Below are 24,100 nucleotides of genomic sequence, written 5' to 3' on the forward strand. Positions count from 1 at the left end.
TGCATCACTCACATGGACACTTCCTGTGTGCACTTGGATGGATGAGCCTGGAACTGAGGAGCAAGGGCTGGCCAGAGGCAAGGTTTGGGAGACAGTATCTTACAGTGGCATGAGTGCATGAATTTGGGGGGTCACGCACACTTTGAGAGCTTGAAGAAAAAAAATAGAGACACCCTCTCCAGAAAACTATTTGTTTGGCTGTCTTTGGAGTGGGTTCACTTAATAACTTAGGTCACTTAGTAACACTCTGTACTCTGAGCAACATCACACAATATTTTAATTAATCTGAGTTATTAATCCCATTTCTTGGAGCATTCGCAGAACATCAGGTACTCCACCTCCCATGATTTCACCACTTGCTCATACCATAGGAGTTAACAGTGTTATCCCCCTGTTGGCAGATGAGGAAACTGAGAATTTGTCCGAGGACTCCACAGTCAGTATAAGACAGAGCTAGAACTGAAATAGCCATCTGTGTGACTAATAGAATTGAATTCCAGAATTCCATTTCTGGGCTCCATGGCAGGTTCTCTGTGCTCCCGCTTTGGCACTCTCAGGGTAACAGTGAATTCTTGCCAAGTAGGGAGGAGAACAGTTGACCCAAGGACCGGTGAAGCAGGTTGATTGGTATCACCTCTGGCGGCCATCACTGATGCGTGACGTGCATTGCTGGGGAAAGAGATTACTGCTGGCCCCTCCAGCATTCGGGGTGGTGCTGGCCAAGTCTCCTGGGGTGCTATGTTAGCTTGAGGGTGCCCCAGTGGTCGTAGGAGTTTTGTTAGGGGTGAGGAGCAGCTAATCCCCCCATTCTGTCCTTAACTGTAGATGATTGGGTGCCTCAAATATTTTTCTCGTGTGGATGTCATCATGGAGAGTAGAGGGCCTATCTTGTGTTCCCAAGTTAATTGGCTAGTTATTGTCTATTTTACTTGAAAACAAATTTTGTATGAGTGTCATTAGTTCTGTCTGTACTTCCAAGAGTTTTTTTAATCTTCTAATCCCCTTCACCTATTTTGCGCCCCCCCCGCCCCCCCCGCCCCCCCCCCCCCCCGCCTCCTCCCGCTGGCAACCGTCAGTTTGTTTTCTATTTATGGGTCTGTTTTTGCCTTTTGTTTGTTTATTCTTTGTGTTTTGTTTTGTCTTTGTTTATTTTTTTTAGATTCCACATAGAGGTGAAATTATGTCTCTGTCTTACGTATTTCACTTAGCATAATGCCTTCTAGGTCCATTCATGGTGTCTAAATGGCAAAAATCACATTCTTTTTTATGGGTGGATAATATTTCAGTGTGTGTGTGTGTGTGTGTGTGTGTATCTTCTTTATCCAATCATCTATGGATGGACACTTGGGCTGCTTCCATATCCTGGCTATTGTAAATAATGCTGCGGTGGACATAAAGTACGTATATTTTTTCAAGTTAGTGTTTTTTTATCCTTTGGGTAAATACCAATAATGGAATTACTAGATCATATGATATTTCTCTTTTTAATTTTTGGAGAAATATCCATACTGTTTTCCACAGGGCCTGCACCAATTTACATTCCCACCAATAGTACACGAGCATTCCCTTTTCTCCACATTCTTGCCAACACTTATTACTTCTTGTCTTTTGGAGTCTAGCCAATGTGACAGTATAAGGTGATCTCTCATCGTGGCTTTGATTTGCATTTCCCTGATGATTAGCGACTGACACCGAGCTTGTGTCTATTGGCCATCTGTATGTCTTCTTTGGAAAAATGTCTATTCAGATCCTCTGCCCCTTTTTCAATCAGATAATTTGTTTTTTAGTGTGGAGTTGTACAAATTCATTATATATTTTGGATGTTAGCCCCTAATTGGATATATCACTTGTAAATATCTTTTCCCATTCATTAGGCTGCCTTTTTGTTTTGCCAATGATTTCCTTTGTTGTGCAAAAGCTTTTTATTTTCATGTAGTCCCAATAATTTCCATTGTCTGAGACATATCTAGAAAAGTGTTGCTAAGGCCAGTGTCATAGAAATTACTGCCTGTCTTTCTTCTAGGAATTTTATGGGTTCAGGTCTCACATTTAGGTCTTTAATCCATTTTAAGTTTATTTTTGTGTATGGTGTAAGAAAGTGATCCCGTTTCATTCTTTTGTATGTTGCTGTCCAGTTTTCCCAACACCATTTGCTGAAGAGACTGTCTTCTTCCCATTGTATATTCTTTGGCTCCTTTCTTATAGAGTAAATTTTTTTTTTCTTTACTGTTTATTTATTTTTGAGAGAGAGACAGAGTGTGAGGAGGGGAGGAGCAGAGAGACACAGAATCTGAAGGAGGCTCCAGGCTCTGAGCCATCAGCACAGTCCAACATAGGGCTTGAACTTATGGACTGTGAGATCATGACCTGAGCTGAAGTCGGACGCCTAATCGACTGAGCCACCCAGGAGCCCCCAGGCTGTTAATTCTAAAGTTATAAAATTTGAAATGAATTCAGAAAATCTAACAGTATTTCTCTATTTCAGTCTCTGGTTCTGGTTGCTTATGTTCATTGTCCTCAATGAAAAAATGTGTACCTGGACCTTCAAAACTGACCAAACATTCTGCTTAGGCCCAGGTCACCAATTGATACTGAGTGTCCTGAGCTCAGAAATCCAGGGTTTCGTGTGGAACCAGTGTGTAGAGGTGAGCAGTCCAGGAAGGAAGTACTCATTTGTTGACTTACCATTTATATGCAAAAAGAGCCTCTTTTCATTCAGTAGCTCCTTAGGGAATTTGCTCAGAGAAACCTGTGACTAGACCCTCAAGCATATGTTTCTGCCATTCCTGCTTCTCTGCAAAGATAAGGATCCAGCCAGAGGCTGATGAGGCCCCAGAGCCCTGGAGCATTTGCTATGACTGAATACAGGAAAGCAGAGGAAAAAAAGCCCCAAAAGACGTGCAGCCAAAGTCCCTTCCTGGAGAGGGATAGGAAACCTGGAAGATATAAACTGGGGTTGCCGCTTTACATTTGGGGGCTGGCTTGCTGTTTGAGCCTCCATCCAAGAGTGTGTCTCACGTCCCTCATCTGGGAGTGAGCCCTTGTGCTGTACAGGGAGAGGTCTGAATCCAGTCGTGTGTGTTTCCGTTCAGCCCAAGGGTGAAACTGACTGCACTTAACTGCAGATTCTGCAGCTCCAGTCATGCTTTCACACAGGCTTTTAACATACGCACGGTCTGGTAGTTCCGGGATTCAATCTTGTGGTTTAGGGCGCAGTGGGAGTGGAGTGGGGTGGGCCAGGGAGGAGGTAGTTCCCTGGAGATAACTCACTGCTCTCTCAATTCTGAACAGGCAACAAAGACTGCTTTGGAAAAAACAAAACAAGACAAAAACAATCCTCACCTTTGAGGCACAGAGTCCCTATTCTCTAGTGCCTAAATAACACAAGAATGTCTTAATGATCTAATGTCAGAAATTCACATGACTCTATGCCAGGCAGGTGGCATAAGAGAAGCCACCACTACGTCAAGGAAAAGGAAGCAGCAGACACACATGATGCAAAAGTACCTGTTCTATCCAAAAGACAGCCAGTATTTGACTTTAGCTGATGGGCTCCAGTGTGTATCTGGAAACATGGAATCACCAAGTTTTCCAGTTAAAACATTTTTTTTTCTTTTTTATTAAAATTTTTTTAATGTTTATTTTTGAGACAGAGAGAGACACGGCATGAGTGGGGGAGGGGTAGAGAGAAAGGGAGACACAGAATCTGAAATAGGCTCCAGGCTCTGAGCTGTCAGCACAGAGCCTGACATGGGGTTTGAACTCACAAACTGTGAGATCATGACCTGAGCCGAAGTCAGACACTTAACCGACTGAGCCACCCAGGAGTCCCTCAGTTTTCCAATTTTTAAAGTATCTAAATTTGAGTGTGAAATATGTACTTTTAAAAATATTGGCTAAATAAAAAAATTGTCATTCCACATATATATTCATTTAATACCAGCCTCACTTTGCATATTGGGTTTCCTAGGAAGCAGATTCTGAGAAGGGTAATGTGCAGGAAGTTTATTAGAGAGTGTTCCTGGGATCAGGATCTGTGCAAGGGAAGGGAAGGGGATGGTTAGGCAGAGGGGGAAGTTGAACTGTGATGTGGTCTACAATGCTTTAGCTAACCTGACATGCTTTGGAGTTGTTACCCTTTTGTGGCTAGGAGGCCAGGCCTTTTTATGCTCACATTAACCAATTACTGGATCAGGCTGCCCTTGGGGTGGGGACAGGGTTACCTGAAATAAGGGCAGTTTTCAGAAAGGGCTGATACTGACGGACGAGAGCACCCGGAGGACCGAGTCCTTCCATCCTAGATAGGGGGGGCTGGGTGGAGTTACCTCGTTTCTGCTACAGACCTCTCCTTGCACTGCCCACATTCACTTCGTTGTGTAAGTTCTGGAATCACCAACTCTAGAACCTAGGTGTGCCTCTTCTTTTGGGGGGTCAGGGCCTTTTTCACACAGCCTGTCTTAGAGCCACACTAATACTCATTATTGTTCTCTACTGATCATTCTAGATTCTCTTCATTCTTAGCTAACTTCTTCCCTGGTCCAGGTGATTTGCTTGGTGTTAGGACACGGACCCTCCTCTCCGAAGGGTAAGAGTCCCTGGTCACCATGCCCTTCTCAGGTTATGGCTGATGTACTTGTCTATTTATTGGCAAGACTGGGCAAGGTAGTACCTACAAGAACCCATGTGGATCACAAGGGTGTCATACGTACTCTTCCCTGCCCCCATTGTGTAACAGCAGCCCTTCCTGCTCCTGATAATATGGGTCCTATAAGGAAGCCCCTTCTTTCCTTGCCTATTTAGTCCCCTGGCAGAGAAAGGTTTGTGTGCCCCATAGCAGCAGTATCTTTTCAGTCAGTAGGACTCTTGCTATGCCCCCTGGTGGAAAGGTTCCCCCTTTGGTGAAAATATACGAGACAACTCAGAGTTACAGGGATGTGAAGCACATATGTTCCACTTGGGTCCCTGGGAGTGATGGTCAAAGAGGTCACTCTTGCTTCTTCCCCTTGGTTCTTAGACTCATGTAATCTTCTTTTGGGGATATAGTACCTTATAAAGGGCACGGATTTAAAATTTACAGTGCATTCAGGAGGATGGTGCCTTATCCTTGCAAGGAATCATCTCTGAATTGGTGCTGTGGTTGTGCCTTCAGGAGATCATCCCTCCACGTTTAGGATGGCAGCTTCTAGGTGAGGCAGTATTTGATATAACTACAGCATCCTGTAGTCACATGACCTTTCATGGTCCTTATTTGCTATTAAATAGGCACCTTAGTCTGATGTGATGTTATGGAACCCATGTCGACGCATCAAACACTCCTTAGTGTTGAGCTGAGGCTCTAGCAGCAGCAGAGGCAAGTCCATACCTGGAATATGTGTTCATTTCTGTAAATGATGTGTCTTTACTGTGTGAAAAGTGTCACTGTGTCTTCCAGTGTGAAAGGTATCCAGTGTAGTCAACTTTTCTCCCTTGGGTGTGTGGATCTTTGAGGGGTGGTGCCATACTGAGGAGGCAGTGTTGGTTTCTCTTGCTGGCAGGATGGACGTTGGACAGCATCGTAGTTGAATCAGCACCTATGGGTAGGTATTGGTTCCCCCATAGTTTCTATCTGTGTTACTCTGTCTACTCCAGTCATGTACTCATTGAACCAACACTGGGCGGTTGATGATGGAGTCTGACTGATGTCAACTAACTGATGTCACTTCATCTACCTTGTTCTTTAGTTCCTCTTCTGTGACAGATGAGTGTTTCTAGAGCCCCCAAGTAACCCCTCTCAGGCTTTTTTGATCTCTTAGGACATATCTTGCCAACAGATGCACAAAACAAATCAAGGTAAAGCACAGATGCTCACAGTTCAGAGCTGTGGCATCTTTTTTTTTTTTTTTAATGTTTTATTTATTCTTGAGAGAAAGAGAGACAGAGCATGAATGAGGGAGGGGCACAGCGAGAGAGGGAGACACAGAATCCGAAGCAGACTCCAGGCTCTGAGCTGTCAGCACAGAGTCCGATGTGGGGCTTGAACTCACGAGCCGTGAGATCATGACCCGAGCCGAAGTTGTACGCTCAACCGACTGAGCCACCCAGGTGCCCCGAGAGCTGTGGCATCTTGATGCTGAGATGCTGAGTGTAGCTCCCAGGCAAGGAGATTGGCGGTGCCCAGGGTGCACATTGCCTCTCTCACAGCTCACTGCCAAACAGATGCCGAATGCTATTGTCACCTTTTTTTTCATAGAAGCAAAACTCCTCTTCAAATTTCTTTTGGTTACCAAAAACAGGTACTAAGATAGGTCTTTCATGGTAGTGAAGTGGTGTAACATGAGCTTTCAAAGAGCGGGGCGTACCTGTACCCCCAGTGCCATGGGATAGACAGCGTCCTGTGGCTAAAGTGGCAGGGCTGTCAGCACTGTGCCAAGGATCTGCAGAGAGCCGTTTCCTGCTCCAGGTATCACTCAGAGCTCACAGCTTTTTATATAAATGGGCTGTGAGAGCATTTCCAGCTATGGAATATGTTGCTCCTAAAACCTAAAGCCCCCCCGCCCCCCCACCAGGCTTTGTGCTTTTTTCTTTGCAGTGGGAGTTGTCCAATGTAGTAATTTGTTCTTTACTCTAGACGAAGTGCTGTGGCACGTCCTGGTCCACGGGACTCCCGAAATTGTCAGCTCCCTGAAGCTTTGTGGTCTTTATCTCCCACTCTCTAAAGTTCTGGTGTCCTTTGTGAACACTCTGCAGCTCATGTGTCTTACCAAAGCCTTCAGCAAACTTGGCGCTTCTTGCTCATCTCATCAGTTTTGCGTAATGTCATCAAAAGAGTGTACCAGTAGGACGTTCTTCAAGATGTCTGGACAACTTAGATCTTTTCAGGCTGTATTATAATGGAAGGAAGGATAATTAACATGGCCCTGGGGTCAGACTCTTCACGCATATTGTCTTCGGTTTGAAGGGCATGCAAACTGCTTTTCTCTTCTTTTCTGACCAGGATGGAGAAGAACTCATTGCATAGTTCGGTGGCTGTGTACCACGTACCTGAGGCCATGACATTATGTCCTAGAGAAATATCACAATACCTTCAATTTGGGCTATTAATTGATTGAGTTATGCATTGGGCTTTGTCTTGTCTGACTTTTGTAGTATCCAGACTAGTGAATTAAATGACTATATAATGGGGAATCCCAGCCCCATAGCATTTCAGTCTCTTAGGGTGTTGATGACCTCTGCCATTCTCTTAGGATGCAAAATTTTTTAAAATTTGCTATCTTGATTTAACATCCTGGGGTAGAGGTGGGGAACAGTTTTAGAGCCTTCTGCTTGGTCTTCCCAACTTGATTGCTGTTACCCCACAGGCTAAGAAACCAATGTGGGTGTACTATTTGCCATATTTTTCCATTCCAATTAATCAATAGTGGTTTGTGAAAATGACCAGTAGGTTGATCTGTAAGCCTAATCAGCCAAAGGTAAGGCCAGGAGTCCATTTATTACCTGGCCTTAGCATGCTTTCACTGTAACAGAGGAGCTATGTTGATGCCTCGTCTCTTGGTATCATTGTTGGCTGGGAATTCATATCCACCTGCCTTCTCAGGGTTTAGGGCCGTATTTCCCACTTTACAGTGGCATTAGTATTTGGCCCTAGGACCCTTGAGGAAGGACAAAGGACCACAGGAATCATTACCATATGTACTGGTCATGGTGTTGCAGGATCTTTCCTCATGATAACCCAGCTTCTCCTTCAGTTAACATTTTGCAAGCCTCAAAACTAGGTCAGATCTAGAAAGTAGGCGTGAGCTAGGACTTTTTAGTGGAGTAACTGCCTTCAGCCTGATGATCATCCATCCTTGATTCATTTTGATTACTACCTATTTTAGTTTCCTACTGCAGTTGTAGTACATGTGACCTCACCTGTGTGTCTAACATGTGTTGGGCCAGAGATGGAGGTGAACACAGTAAGTTATCCCTCCACCGTCCCAACCTTACCCCCTAACCCTAGCCAGTATGGCTCTGACTGTGGCTTTGAAATGAACTGCCATCAAAGCTTATGAAGGTTGGAGGCCTTCAGAACCATCCTCTACTGAAGAAATGAATGAGAATCTCTATCTAGGGAGAAGTAGGTTTACACACCTTCCTCAGGCTGGTATCAGTATGATTTTGGAATAAGTCTGTGGGAATATTTTGTGTGTGTCTATGATATATTGTTTTTCTTTTCTGGCTTATGTGTATCAAAGGTAGAATTGTCAGGTTATTTCTGTGTATTTAGTGTATAAACATCTAATTATAGCAGGTGAATCACCACCTTGATTTTCATTTTGAGATACTGGAAGTACATGACTAAGATTTCCTTTGTTTGAACTGTGGGCAAAATTAATGGACCCAAATGACTTAATGGACAGTTCTGAGATTAAATGTGTATTTTTACTGATATTAGAATAGCTTATATGTTTCACAAAGGCCTGGTGTGTGGTTTTTGCCCCTTCAGAACTCTTTCTGTATTTGTTTGGAGCTATTTTTTTCCTCCATCCTTCAAAGAAGGACCAAGGGAAATGATTCCCCATATTAATATGGCAAAGTATAAATTTGTTTTTAAAAAAGTAGAAAATATTTTCAATGGTCAACACTGTGTAAATGGCTATTTTAGATATTTTGGAGATTAAAAGGAAGGCAGAGAATATTCTTGAGTTTCCCCTCTATTCAATGTATTTTTTATTGCATTAATTCTACTCTATTTCAAGCATTGTGAAAGAACTGGGGACTGCAAAAATAAATAAGACATAGTCCGTGGCATAAACAAGTTTGGAAAATCAGAACAGTAAAAGTCATGGCAGAATAGTCATGTCATACCATCTAGTTAACTTGCTTTGTGCTAAAAATTTTACATGAATGATCTTCATAAATCTTCAATATGTTCACTATCTTTCATCTCTCTGTACACTGATGCCCTCCTTTCTTGCTTAACCAGCCTAGATCCCATACTTCATCCTCAGTTCCCTGTGGAGGAACCATCTTTGCTCTTTGCTATGGGCAAGACCTCCATTTGAACACTAGATGTCACCTGCGTTGCCCATCTGAGAATGATAGGGCTCTGGTCTCAATTCTCTCCTGGCATCTTGAAGTTTCTTCTCAGCCCCATCTGCCTACAACCATGCTGTTATTTCTCTCACATGAGATTCCACTCTTTCTCCCTGTTACTGCCCCATTTCCCTGTGCCCATTTACAATAAAATCCACTGAGAGAGGTGTCTACATTAGATGTCTCCAATTTCCACTTTGATGGTCTCTTGGAAACGCTCTGATCAGTTTCCACCACCACGACTTCATTAGGACTGAGCCGGTACACATACATACAGAGTAGGTACTCGGTAAATATGACTCGAAGAATTTAATATATGGTCCCCAGAAAACCACTATGAGGTGCCTATTAAGATACTCATTGTATAGGTGCTCAGGTCAAGGCCTCAGAGACCTTGACAGTGTTTTTCATGCACAGATTAATTCTCACTTCTCCAGTAGCGTTTAACAAAGTGAACACGTTCCCTCTTTGAAATAGTTTAGAGTCTTGACCTTCCGAACACCATGTTCTCACAGTGTAGCGTCTGTCTCATTGACCACTCTCTCCACTTCTTTTTCTGGTTGCTCATTTCTCCTCAGAACACTTACTTCCTCAGACCTGTCTGCCCTCTGTCTCCCTCATTTCGTTGGTGGTCTCCCCCAGCATTGTTAAATAATACCTAGAGGCTGACACCTCCCAAATCGGTGCCTCAGGCCCAGATCTTCTGTTAGCTCTTCAATCCCAGATACTCACCTTCCTGCTCAACATTTCAGTTCGATATTTAATAGGAATGTCCAGAGACCTGTTCCCAATCTTTCCCCCAATGCTATTCCTCCCACTTTTCCCCTGTCTCAGTGAGGTACACCTTCATCTTTTCAGTTGCTCAGGTCCACAAATTTAGTGTAATTCTCAATTCCTCTTTTTCTCACACCCTGGTCAAAAGTCCATCAGCAAATACTGTTAGCTTTACCTTGGGATATATCTGGTATGTGTCCATTTCTCACTGCTTCTCCTATTACCATTTGGTCCAAGCTACCATCATCTCACCTGGCTTTCTGTGACCTCCCTATGTAAAATTCCAGCCGAAACTCAAGACACTGGAATGACTTTCACCTTCCCACCCTAGGTTTATTTATCCTCAGTTCACTTCCTACCACTTTAAACAATACATATTGTAATTCTTAACCATTGACTTGTTCCTTTACTAAAATGTAAATTTCAAGAGGGCATGGATTTTGTCTACTTTATTCAAATATTTGTATTCCTAATGTCTAGGTGCCTATCCTATATAATCAATCAGGCAGTCAATCAGTCAATAAGAACCAAGATCCCTCTGTTTCCAAATCCACATCCTTAAACAACACACCATTCTTAGTTCCTAGTTTTCCCTCTAAACCCAGTATCAATTGTTTTTTAATTCTTTAAGTTAACACAAGGCTCTTGATGTTCTCATACATTTTGATGGTAGCTCCTTTCAAAGGCATGGCTCTCTAATCAGTGCTCAGGCACCAAATCTATTCTACTGAGTCATTCTTTGTCCCATGTATTGTCTTAGAGTCTTATGACTGTATCGTATTAACAAAGGGATTTCCTCACCAGCTTGAATTCACCTGCTGTGAAATCTGGAATCAGGAGACTCTAAGAAGCCTTAGGAGAAGCAAAAATAGATATTCTTAAATCTAGATTCTAACCACATGCACTTTAGCTGTAGAAACATTTTTATTCCTTTTATTTACTCTTTCTTCAGACGCAATTTAAAAATCACATAGGCACTCACCTAATAATTATTGAGCAATTTCTATGGGCAGAGTCCTGTTTCACACACTAAGGATAAATAAAACCAATACATTCCCTGCCCTCGAGAAGCTTACATTCTAAATGATGGGGAGAAGAATACTCAATGATAAATTAATATAGATAAATGAATATACATATGGTGAAAAGTACCATGAAGATAAAGCAGGCATGAAAGGGCACCAATAAATGCCTTATTTTAGAGTAAGGGTATAATGTAAAGTGCATGAGATCTGGGATATTATTATTATTATTATTATTCACCTCTATAATACTAGCCCCTGGAAAAGTATTAGTGTGTAATAAGCTCAATATAAACATCATGTGAATATTGTGAAAATGAATGGATGAATGAATGATGGAAGAGACCCAGGGAGGAGGTTACTGCATTAGTCCAAGGGATACATGATGGTAGCTAGGCACAGAAAGAAGCTTTGCAGATTAAGAGATCATAATATTTTCAGATGACATGAAGAATACAACTGGTTAACTAGTTTGATGTCCTTTATTCAATGGAAAACAATCCATAGACTGGGGGAGTACAGTGCCTCACAAGCAGTGAAACACACTTCCTGAAGGATTTCGGGCAAGAGTGAGTTTTACAGGGAGTTAGAAGAAGCAACTTGCAAACAGGGCATGGTTGACTAGGGATTTCCTTATAATACTAGCAGGTCCTATTTTCTAGGGTAAAGTAAGCTAGCTAGACAGGTTGGAGGATTGGGATGGATGTTTGTTAGGTTTCCTTGACTGGTGTTTCTTCCTGTAAGTGGAAGCTGACTTAGGTTTAGGTTTGTGACATGGTCCTGACCACTGGAGCAGCCTCCATTTTGTGGGTCTCAATATATGAATTAACTTTATCATTCTGCATATAGTTAAGAGACAGAACAAATAGCATTTCCTGGAAGACTGGATATGGAGTGCAAATTGGATGGATTGAAGGAGAAGAGTCAAGGACGATACCACGCCTTTGGTCTGAGTAACTAGAATAAAGTAGCTTTGATTGAGGTGTGGAAGTCTACCAATATGATAGGTTTGGTGGCCAAAATTAAGTTTCTTTGGGGCCATAAATTGTCTCCCTGTGTCTCCTTTCCTTTTTCTCATAGTTTCCTGAGATACTTAAAGCCAAGCACTGCTGTGTGTCCAAGGAAAACCATTCAGAGTCATTCTTCTGTGGAAAACATCCATGCTGGTTCCACTCCTCATTCTCTTGGCCAGACACAGAGGCATCCTGTGTCCATGGCTGCCTTTCTTATTCAAAGACAGGCCCAGCCAAGGAAGGCTTTTTCCTTCAAACTCATCCTGGACACTTTCTTTTGATTTAAGAAAGAAAAAGACGATTGAGGGGACACCAGAGGGGGAAAATAGCGTTTGTTGTACATTTCTGATTGTAGCAACAGCTTGAACCGATTAGCTGGTTATTATGCATTCCTGTGCCTGGCTTGTCACTCTGGAGAAACACATCACAAGTCCATTCTCCATGGCCTCTAGCATGCAAACCTGACCTCAAAGAGTTTAACCCCAAGTCTTCTAATTTGAAACAACACACACACACACACACACACACACACACACACACACACACACAATCAAGTGATCAAAAATATGGCATAAATCTTTTTAGTACAGAGTGTTCTGGATTATAATGACAGGAACACAGGAGATAAATAGGATGCAAGGAAGGGAAAGAAACTCATAATATTAAAAAAGAAAAAAAGGCAGTGGTATTTCCTTAGGATTGTAAATATCCCCTACATATTTTTGCTTTTCTGAAGAACTTGCAAGAACCCTTCCAGCAAGTTTACAACACATCTTTGGGAAAGATACAGAGAGAGCTGTGCAGGGTTTCATAGTATGTAGTTAATTCTCTTTTTACCCTGTTCTAAATATAATCCTGCTCATTTGCATGCCAATCCCCAGAATGCTTTGTAATTTCACAACTCTTGGCTAGTGGTCTCAGCATAAGAACAAAGCAAAATGTTTTGGGCGTGACTTTGGCCTTAAACCCTGCTTAGGCTTTGCAAAAGAGTACGGTGACGTGACTTTGCCTGGCATTCATCCTTCTAGCCAGAGTATCACAGAAATAAAGTGGGAACGGCTGTGGACTTTTCCTGGGAAGACTGCATTCAGTCCAGTTATCCATGAATAACCAGAAGCTTGGGTTAATTCACTTGAGAGGAGGGTGTGTTTCAGGAGGCTTGGTCTCCCCTTCCTTTATGTGACCAGGCTGGTTCATTTTAGGTTTATGGAAAGCTCAAGCTGGAGTATCCTGTATCCTCTTCCGGTGGATGCTTTATATAGTTCCTCTATTTCAGAGAAAGCCTTCAATTTAATGAAACGATGTCCAGAAGTGTGGTCAGTGGCCTGCCTTATAGAAATGTGAATTTCAGATCCTTAACAGACCTAGTTGTGCATAGTGACATCTGCAGAATATTTAGTAGGCCATTAGCAATGACAGCTGAGGAGTGGGGATGGTATGAGACTGGTCTTGAAAGGGTTTTACAATTCTCACATAGCAAGCCATTTTTGTTATTTAAATGGTGTTTGGAATCATTTTTAAGGAGAGCCTAGGGACCGCCAGTTAACCCCCACCATAAAGGCCCCTCCAAAAATGTCTCCCTTGGCCATTTAATTCTAGTGAGTAGGCGAAGGACCATATATTCCCGCGTCAAAAGGCCATGTTTTTGTTCGCAATAACAATCAGCTCTGCCAAAAGTAAACCAGGGATTTTGAGCAACGCACATGGTTCACTACCCAGGGGAAGCAACAGTAGTGAGCACACATCCATGGCTGCGCACCAGTAATGTGCCAGGGCCCTCCACGTACAGGTGTTTTCTGCTCTGCTCTTCACCCACAGAGCAGCTGTAATGCTCTTTCATCCATTCTGAGAGCCAGGCAGCGGATCCTGTAAAACATACTGTTTTGAGAATATTTTTAAAACACAGAGAACTGTTGATGGTAACTGACACGATAGCCCCTCGCAGCCCTGCGAGAGTGAGTGGTTGCTTTACGTTTTCCGATAGGTATTGCCAGGGTCTCCGGAGAGCAGCGGGCCTGCCGGGCTGCACAAAGTGTGAGCAGGTCTCGGCTTTCTCGGGGTTTGCGCCGCGGGTTTACACCCGCAGCTACCGGCAGAGGCGGCCCTTCGCTGTAACAAAGACCGCGCCGCCGCCTGTAAGCCCGCGCGAAGGCGGAGGAGAGCGGGCTCTGCAGGAGGGTAGTCGGAAGCCGTCCCCTATCCAAAATGAGGATCGGGATGGTGGGAAAGCAGACCCGGGGCTGGCCGAGGGCGTTGGCGCTTCCCGGGGCTCGACCCCAGAGGCCAGGGTTGGGCGGCCGGGCGAGGGGGCGGGGGCCGGAGGCGACGCTCGCGCTCTTCTTCCTCCACCCGGGACTGCAGCATCCCCGCCCCGAAAAGTCCCTCGCGCCCTCTGGTGGCTGTGAGCGGGCTGGCTCCGCCGCACTCGTAAGGCACAAAAAAAAAGCAAGAAAAAGAAAAAGTGGGTGAGGCAGATGCAAAGAGGGAAATCAATAGGGATAAGAGAGAAGAGGGAGGAGTCGCGGAGCAGCCATTCCTGTCTCACGGGGTCCCAGCTGGCACGGCAAAAGAAAAAAAAAAAAAAAGCCCGGGCGTGAACGCGAGTGGAGGAGGGTGTGTGTGGCGGGGGGGTGGGGGTGAAAGGGGGACCGGGGAGATTTACTATTGTCTCTGGCAGCCGCCGCGGGAGCCTGGGAGGGGGGCGGAGGCGAGAGGAGGCGGCGGCCGCGGCCAGCGCACCATTCGCTCCACCTGATCTCCGGCGCTGCGCGCTGAGGACGGCGCGGGCGAACGGGAGCAGGAGCAGGAGAAGGAGGGAGGGAGGCAGCTGCTGCAGCCACCGCCGCCACCATGTCCTACCAAGGCAAGAAGAACATCCCGCGGATCACGGTGAGTGGGGCTCCGGGCGCCGCCGCCTGCGTCTCTCGCTCGTTGCTCGCTGAGCTGCGGGCGGGGCGCCTTGGATCCCGCCGGCTTCCCCGGTCCGGTCCCCCGGGAGGGACTGGGACCCGGGGTCCCGGGGGTGGAGAGCGGTGGTCAGCCCAGCCGGCGCGCCGGGCGCCACCCAGACGGAGCGACCCTGCCGTTTGGGGAAAACAAAACAAAGAGGAAACCCAGAGTGGCGCCGAGAACTTTGGATTATGTATCCTCTTTTCCCACCAGCCGGTAGTTTCCAAATAACGCCTGGCTCACGGCCCTCCCTGGACCCTCGCGCCGCCTGGGGTGTCAGTATGCGCTTCCCCGGGCAGGGTGTGCTTTTTGTTTTAGGTGCCTTTTGGCGAGGTGGGCTATGGAGAGGTGACACCTTTCCCCAGGGGTGCCTGGTAGCACGACCGCGCCCCTCTCCTAGCTCCAGCCCGCGGCTCTGCCTCCCGCGCCGCCAGGGTGGCGGGGTGTCTGGACCTTCTGTCTTCACCCTGTCCCCTTCTTGACTGCATTCACCCTTATTCATATTTCGGTACGTCATATTCGGGTCTGAACTAACGTGGCTGTGGCGGGAAGGAACAACTTTTTTTTTTTTTCTCTCGATGCATTTTATATTTTTCGTGTCACCCCCCCCCCCCCTTATCCCAAGAATAGGCTGAGTTTTAAGGTCAGATTTTAGTTGGGGGTCGCAGACAGACGCTGGGTGCATTCCGTGCCCAACTGCCATTGTGTGCAATATCGAGCCACCAGCGGCGAGCGGGTGTCAAATGCCCTGGGCGGGGTGGAGAGGGGACGTGCCGTTAGCAGGTAGAGAAGCCCCATCTTCTCCAGAGCCAGCTCTCAGCGGCGAAAATCCCGCGCCCAGGCTCGGGATTTCTTTGCGCTGCGCTGAAATGAGGCTTACCACAGGCTGGGGTGGGCATTACTGGGAAGAAAAAAAAAGGTAGGGGGCAAAACGACAATGACAAAAAACACTGACATTTGTTAGTTTAGCATGCAGCTGTGTGGTTGTGCTTTGTCTTTAGTGAATGGGGTGTGTGTGTGTGTGTGTGTGTGTGTAAGTGGGGGAATGGGTCGCTACTCCATCTTTGCAAGGCGAACAAAGGAAGTGATCCACTTGCCCCTGGGAGACTCTGCAGCTGCCCTAGGGTAGAGCTGTACCTGCTACGATGGTTCATTTGCCAGGGATCCACCAGGTTTTGCTGCGGGCATGCGTCTGTTTGCACTTGTTCTGCTATGTTTGGAACGCCCTATGTGTGTGAGATTGCCAATGGTGGACCTTAGCTCTGTAGGCAGGAGGTCGCTGTTCTTGCCTCTAGTGCACTTTATTCTCAAGTGGTTTATTTCTGTTGAAACATTCTGCCTTTTTCATGCACCTGAGCTTCACCCCACACAAGTGCACCCCACCTCCAGCTGCTGTCCAGCTGGTATTAGGGAACAAACACTGCTTAGGAGAAAGAGTGGGGATGGGTGGGGGTCCTTTTTCCAGGTAAAGGTGTCGGGTGTCCGGTGTAAGCACATCCTCCTTTATCACTTTGTGATACTGACTTCAGGTGTTTTTGAAACATTGTGGATCTTAGCGTTGGCCTTGCATTATTGAAACATTGTGGATCTTTTACAATGCACTGGGTTTTCTCAGTGCCAGTTGTCTTTGCAGAGAGCTGTGGAAGGTATCATTAAAAAAAAAAAAAAAAAAAAAGACTGGGACAAAAGCTGAATTTTTATACTGTTTCCCTAACTGAGGAGGGATGAAGCCCAGCTCTCATGCTCTTACATGTGTATGAGCACTGTATGCCACTTGCCTTACAGCCAGTGTACCTTTGCCAGTTCTCCTGTGTGGGGTAAGCAGAGAAAAGGTTATTTGTTTTCTTTCTGGTGGGAAGGCTGCAAGGTTCTTCTTATGGACTCAGCCTGTGATATGGCATTGAGGGCCACGCCCATTCTTGTAGGTATCACTTAGGCTACCTTTCAAGAATGATAGAGAAATATAGTCCCGATAACTTGCTTTCCAAGCTCCCATAACGTGACTATGCCCTAATCCCAGGGCCCGGTTTGCAAGGGGTTCCCTTTTGTTCCTGTCTGGATGCTCTTCCCTGGGGTGCATCCTTCCTTTTCAGTGCAGCTTCCATTCTTTCTTTCTGTGCATGGGGCGTGGTGCTGCATAGCCACCTCTCCCTTGAAGCTAGGGCTGGGTGTCTCCAGCATTTGTGACAGGAATGGACAGTGGTTGTGAATTTCTTCAAACCAGACTACCTTGTATTCACATTGTTGGAAAGGGTGTGGGGTCAGTGGGGGTTGGCAGGGGGTGGAGGAGAGGAGCATGGCAGGAGGGGGGTATTGGTCTTTGGGGGCAAGGAATCCATTTGTAGATTTTCCTCAGGCTTTGTGTTTGTATTTCTGTGAACAAGGGTTCTATTAGATTCAAATGTTTTTGTACATTTGCATGTCTTTTGATGATTATAGTTTTCTATATACTAAAAAGGTTGAGATACCCTTCCTAGATATAATCAAAAACATTAAAATATGGACACAGATATACATACACATAAAATGTCACTGAAGACCTAAATGCAACATATATCCCCTGCTATCATTCTAGCATATATATATATATATATATATATATATATATTTTAATGGTAAGATTATGGAATTTGAATTAAGTTTTCTAGCCTCTCTGTATTCCTTTCCCTGAAGGCTGCCCCACCCAGTAGCTAAAATGTCACTAGAATCTGAGGACTGATGGGGGCAGTCTTTCTTGCCGGATACCTTTTGCCTCCCCAGACACCACCCTCTGCCACAATTTGGGGGCCCCTGTAAGGCTTTGTTTGTATTGTTTTTCCTGCCACCTATTTTTGCTGCCTTCCTGAGATCAAAGCCTTCTTACTACCCTGTGTTTATTACTTTCTTGGAAAGAGGGATTTCTCTTTGCTGGTAGAATTGCCTGGGGCTTTCTCCGTGAGTGTCTCTGGCCTCACATCTCATTGTTCCTACTCAGGTTATCTATGTACATGACCTGTATGGTCTACCTCCACACTAGCCCTTGCTTCTGAATGTCAGGCTGGCAGTTTAGGGTGGTTCCGCAGATCAGAGCAGGGACCTTGTGCTGCTGTTCACCTGTCTCCACTATCTGGCATGGTGCCTAGCACATAGACGTCTCATGGTCATCAGTTAAATCAATAAGTAAATTAAAAATTATAACTAATAAGAATAGCTCACACCTCTTGAGTGTTTTTTGCCATTTATTGTGTTATTTGCCTTATATGCATTGTCTCATTTGATCCTTGACTCAACACTGTCTGAAAGGTACTATAGTTATCCTCATTTTATAGATCAAAAACCTGTGGAAGATCAAATGCCTTTGCCCAGGATCAGTGATAGAAGAAGTGTTGGAGGCAGGACTCAAACATACACACCTGATTGGAATCAAAGTGCATGCCCCTCACCACTGCATTCATTTTGGGGTTTCTGCTTCTACCATTACTATTACTTGGTGTTACCAGGGCAAGTGGTAAAGAGGAAAGACTCCCATTCTCTAATTAGTCCTGGGAGGATCCAGAAAGCATATTTTTCCTGCTACTCTCAACAGATCCCATAACATGGTCTCTCTTACTTTTCATATTAAATAAGTATGAATAACATTTAGGGGGATGATAGCTAGCATATGAGCTCTGCAGGTAGGAAGGTAGGATAGTTACAGTCATTGTTTTCCTCTGCTGTGAGCTATCACTTGTAGCGGACCCCAGGAGAGGTCGGGATCTCACAGTTAGGTTCCAGTGTTTTCTATGTCTTTTCTTGTCAGCGTCTCTATAAAAACCCATTTTGAGGAAATTGGGGCACAGAGAGGTGAAGTTAGTTATCCGGAGTTATCCAGCAAGAAGTTTTGGGCAAAGCTGGAAATAAACGCAGGTCTTCTCTGGCTTCACAGTCTCAGCAGCCCAGGTACAGCTGCTGCCTCCCAGAGGCACATGCAGCAGAAATTTGGAAGGTGTGGATAAAGAGTTCCGGAATTCTCTCTAGGAGACATATCACAGAGAAGTGGCTTTTTGCAAATACTAAGTGGATTTCTGTAAATATTATCTTGCAGAGAATGCCTTTCTGCCGCATTGGAGGTAAATGTGATGTGTTTGGTGTGTGTTTGGGAATTCCCAGAATACATGTCCTTGGATGGGAACACGACCTTGAGAGTTGTTTCCAGGGCGCTGTGGTGTGATGAGAGGTGTGATGGTGAGCATCGCGGGCGCCGTGGGAAGTCTGTATTCCAGGCGAAGGGGAGGGGTCCTACGAAGAGCAGCGGCTAAGAGCTGGGGGGCCTAGACCCAGCCAAGAACCTGGAGGATGCCTAGGTGCAGTCCCGCCCCTGCATCTCTGCTTCCTCTCGCTTCACTTTGAACTGGGAGCAAATATTTAGGACATGGAGAACCAGCGTATAGGAGACCAAAAGAAGAGCCGTCACCCACACTCGGCTCTACCCATGTAAAGCGTCTTGGAAGGGAAACTCCAGAGTAAAAGACTGAGGGAAACTATCAAAGGCTTAGGAATGGAAAGCATCTTAGATATCCAATCATGGACCTCTCAGCCCAGGGCCTGCCTGCGCTGTTCACTTGTTGCTTTGTATTTTGAGCAGCTCGTTGGTGATTCTCAGCCAGGTTTTTCCTCTTTCTGAAACACTAGCCAAGTGCCTCAGGTATGTCAAGAGCTCTGCCTGTTACTAGCTGTCATGGGGCAGCGGGTGGGGGGCATTTGGGGGAATTTTGGAGGGATAGATTTCCTCAGGGAATTCTTGTCTATATGGTAGAACTGTCAGCTTATAAATGAAAATCTTCCCGCTTATCTCACTGGGCTGTTGAAAGGCCCAGAGGAGGAGAGTGACCCTGAAAGTGGTCTGTGAGCCCCAGTGTCTTCAAAAGAGTAAAAACTGACTTATTTATAAAATCTCAATTACTTTGCAGTGTGGAAATTAAGGAAGGGGAAGACTTGATAAAGGTCTGGGGTAGAAAGAGGCTACTTAGGAAACTATTTTTTGAATACAAGTTTTCAAAACCAAAAATTAATACAATGTCATATAAAAACTGTTATTTTTCTCTTGCTTTAGTTATGTTACAAAATTAAGCTTCTCATTCATTTCTGACAGTCTAATAGAGGCCATTGGATTGCCTTTGGACTTTGAGACAGAGACTCTTCCCTAACCCAAATAAAGGGCATTTTTTAATTAGTTGAACTGCAGTGTTTTTCAATCCTCATCAACCTGTAGCCTAAAGTGACACAGGTTATGAATTCCCTTTCTAGAAGTTTTTTCACAACTCCCTGTTTAGTAGCTTTTTCTCTGCCTTTTCTCCACAGTTGGAAAAAAAATAGAATTGAATTTGAAAAACAACAACAACAAAAACCCTTCATGTCCTAATAACCCTACTTTCTTCACCTGTTGACATACTTCATAGAACTACTTACTTTTGCTTATCACATTTGAAAAGTTACAGAATGTTTATAACAGTAGGAATGTCTCCCTAGGATATAAAACTACTTCTCTTTGATTGCATTTGTGCTTCAATCCTAAGGGGACTGGAAATTTGAGTATGTCATTGCCTCCCATGATGAATGTTAATAGGAAGCCTGACTGGCTCTCCAGTGTTCCTCCCTCCTCAAATCAGTGTTCCGTTTTAGCTTTTCTCCCATTTTCCATAGGCCATTCAGAAACAAATGAGAAAGACTCTGGACAAACCAGAGAAATAGGCTATTTTCTATTTTCAGACTCTTCTGTTGTGAAATCCCTCTTTCAGTAAACTCAATATATGTCTATTTCAGTGTACGAAATAGACAAAAAAAAAAAAAAATTGTGGTGGAATAGGATGAGCCCCTCCTTTTGGCCTCTTCCTTTGGCCCTCATCTTGCCGTGGAGTCTACTTAACAGAAACAACTTCTCTTGAGGAACTTTCTTCTGTTAATTAGATTGTAGGGAAGTCAGTGGTTAGGAAGATGGGCCTGAGCATAGTGGAGCTTTTAATAACTACCATTTACTGAGTGTCTTAGCACAAACTACATGGATTACCTCATTTGATGCACAACAGCTCCTCTAGCTGCAATGATTCACCATCATTTTACGCTCTGGAGAGAGACTCCAAGAGTTTAAGTACCTTCCTTGACTAACATCACACAGTCGGAAAAGCAGGATTCTGGGATTGATCCCTCCGGGCATGAGTTGGTTTCTTAGTCAGGAAAGCAGTCACTCAGTGTCCACAGGTGGTTTTCCCCACCCCCATCACCTCCAGCTGTCCACACCTGTTAGCTCACAAATGCTGGTCCCTGTTCACAGGGTGGAATGAGTGGGGAAGATCTGGCCAAACCTATCACATCACCACCTGAAAAACAACTGAGTGAGTGCAATGTCCTTCTAACAGTGGCTCCCTCATTGCTTTGCCAGCTGTCTGAGTTAGCTCCTGGCTTTTGCCCAGATGCATGTAGGAGTGCAGGGTGGAAAAGCAGATGCTATTTTCCTGTCTGCATAAGTGCAGATCTGGGCCCAAGGCCCCTTCTCACTCTGTCCCTGTCCGCTTCCCAGACACAGAAGGAGCCAAGCTCTCTGTTCCCATTGTGCCAGAGAAATATAGGACATGCCCAGCACTCTAAGCCAGATGGGGGAGCTCCACTCTAGAATGGTCCAGGAACCTATTTGGGACATCTGGAATTCAAGGACACATTTCTCATAGCTTAATTAATCTCTTTTTTCCTGGGAAGCACTGGGCAATGAGATATGCAGGAAAAAGCGAGACTTGAGTTTTTAAGAGAGGGGTCTGCTGGCTAGCAGAGAACAGGGGCCCTCATGTTTTTTTGACAGGGAAGGGCAACCATGGATGGAGTGTCAGCATGTTGTGGTTCAGACCTGCCCTTGCCTCTAATTTATATGTGACTTTGGGCAAACCCTTATTATCCCTCTCAATTCTGCGTCAGTCAAATGAGGGCATTGAACTAAATGATCCACAAGGTCCCTGCCAGAGCAGGTGACCCTGTGAGCCTTATTTTGTCTTCTCTTTATCCTGAGATCTTGATCAGCCCTTGTCACTGTGTTCTGAATTCAGAGAAGAATTCTAAGTCCTTCCCATGAGGGAAAAGAACATAGTGAGAAAAAAATCAGGGCTTAAACTGAATGCGACCAGCCCAAATCTGTGTTGGGTATAAGGGTCTTTGGTTGCTTGCCTTTTACACTTAAAACCCCAGGCTTTTTCTCAGATGGTAGACTTGATTAATAGACTCTGTGCAAGAGAGAAATGGAGTAATGATGACTGATAGGTCCTTTCCTTAGCAGAACTTTGGTATTATTTCAAATGAGTATTATTAATATGAGACCATGATTCCTTTGCTGACACATACAGTCTCTCTTTTGGGTAAGGCTACCATCAATAAGGGCACGAAGGTGACAGATTGTCCCAAATCTGGACTGGTCAAACAAATAGGCAAAACAACAGAAAACAGCTCCAAGTCTATATATGCTCCACCAAGCTCTTTCCAGTTGCTCTTGCCAGTATTTTAAGGGTAATGGCTGCCATCCAATGGAAATAACCCATCCCCAAAGGCTAAATCATGCCATGGACACCCCATGGGGTAGGGGTGGTTTTGGTTTTGTTACCACTGAATCTGTAGCACTTAGTCTTTGGCTGGCACATATTAAGCCCTCTGTAAACATTTGTTGAATGAATGGATACATTTAACACTTAGTTTGCTGGAATAATTTCAAGTCAGAAGATGATCAGAAGATGATCAGAAATGTACATACATTTGTGCTTGTACATCCTCCTCCCTTTCACTGACAGCTCCCTTGAATATTAGCTTTTACGAGAGAAGGCTTGGCTCTCAGAAACCGGCACAAAATCAGAGCCAGGAGAAACATGACAGCCCATTAGCAGAGCAAGCCGAGTCAACTCCGGCTCAACTCTGACTTGGGCAGTCGGAGCCCAGCCCTCATTTGTTCTTCTCTCTTCTCAGGCCTCCCTTCCTCCTCTTCTTCCAAATCCTGCTTCTGGTCTCATTCTCAGCCTGTGTCAGGGCCTACCTGGGTACTTCTTGCTTGCAAACAGACCTGTTGTTTCTCTTCCAGCAAATGATTTAAAGAGACCTTTATGCCTTCCTTCAAATAGACAAAGTCGTCACCATGACTTTTTGAACCAGGATCTAACATAGGTCTTAATTGAAGCCTTTCTGTCTTTGCATAGAAACCACAAGCCATTGGAATTATTAGCAGCAGTTAGAGAGGCCAGTCTGCATTTGTACAGAAAACTCCTCCTTTTAGAAAGCTTGGTGAAGGAGTCGCCCATAGTTCTTTTTTGCTTTCCGGTTTAGGGTTAGCCTTTTAGATGGAATATTCCTATGCTTTTGTGTGTGTGTTTATTCAAAGATTTTTAGTCCATCACTCCTTTGCATCTGTCCACTTTCTCGGGGCTTGTATATGGAGCTATTCCTGTGATTAGCAATTATTCTGAAGTTCATTTTTTTGCTTTGATGGGTGAGGATAGTTAAACTTCAAGCACGTTTTACCAAGTTCATCCCTGGCTGTAAACCATACAGTTTATGGTCTCAATAATCTCTGTGTAATAATAGTCACTAGATCCTTTTAAAGGGAGCACTTACAAGAGAAGGCAAAATGAAGAATCCAAATGTATTTATGGAACCTAAAACTTCAGGTCAGAAAGCACTTGAAATACTTTATATATTAGAATATGTGATGTATAACATGATCAAGTATAATAGCATTAACTATTTTTTGATTATATAATAAGTATTGACCATTGGCTCTGGACTTAGCAATGTAGTGCTTGTCCCTGGAGCATCTAGTCTAGAACACAGAGGGAAATTAGTTTACTCCTGCTTCTAATATCAATAACAATGACAACAAGCATTTATCTCATCCTGTGCTAAGTGGTTTTCTTTCATTATTTCATGTAATCCTCAAAACTGTGCAGTTACATAGATGGATTTCCAACTCACTCTTCCCATTTTATTGAGGAGGAAACTTAGAGAGGTCAGAAAATTTGCTTAGGATCACACAAGCCTTCAGCGGTGGCACCAAAATTCAAACTTAGTCAGCCCACGGTCTTAACTCTGCCCTGCAGAGTTACCTTACATTCTACCTTCTTTTATCATCTCCCACCTCCAGTGTCACGAGACAGTGGTTCAAATTGGAGTGCCTTTAATTCAAGTCCAGGGTTAAGTCCTTCTCTGCACCTGTTTTCTGTGAGGTGTGAGCAGGCCGAGGTTTTCTGGGAGGTGCAGAGAACAGCCATTTGGTGCCCTCCTCTGCATGAGCACTGCCTGGTTCCG

General features: G+C 44.6%; 1 protein-coding gene across 2 annotated transcripts in view; it reads left to right on the forward strand.

Moving 5' to 3' along the window:
* The window catches only part of DPYSL3 (dihydropyrimidinase like 3), a 113,944-nt gene that overhangs the window by 36,383 nt on the left and 53,461 nt on the right, over positions 1 to 24,100 (forward strand). The window contains exon 1 of one of the 2 annotated variants that reach the window (XM_060635802.3): positions 14,521 to 14,752. The exons of the other annotated variant lie outside the window; for it this stretch is intronic. Coding sequence (XP_060491785.1) covers positions 14,714 to 14,752 — 39 coding nt within the window. The 5' untranslated portion in view covers positions 14,521 to 14,713. Of the gene's footprint in view, positions 1 to 14,520; positions 14,753 to 24,100 lie in introns of those variants that run through there. 2 annotated transcript variants of the gene reach the window in all.

This window comes from Panthera onca, chromosome A1, assembly GCF_046562875.1.
Source record: "Panthera onca isolate mPanOnc1 chromosome A1, mPanOnc1 haplotype 2, whole genome shotgun sequence".
Taxonomy (NCBI): domain Eukaryota; kingdom Metazoa; phylum Chordata; class Mammalia; order Carnivora; family Felidae; genus Panthera; species Panthera onca.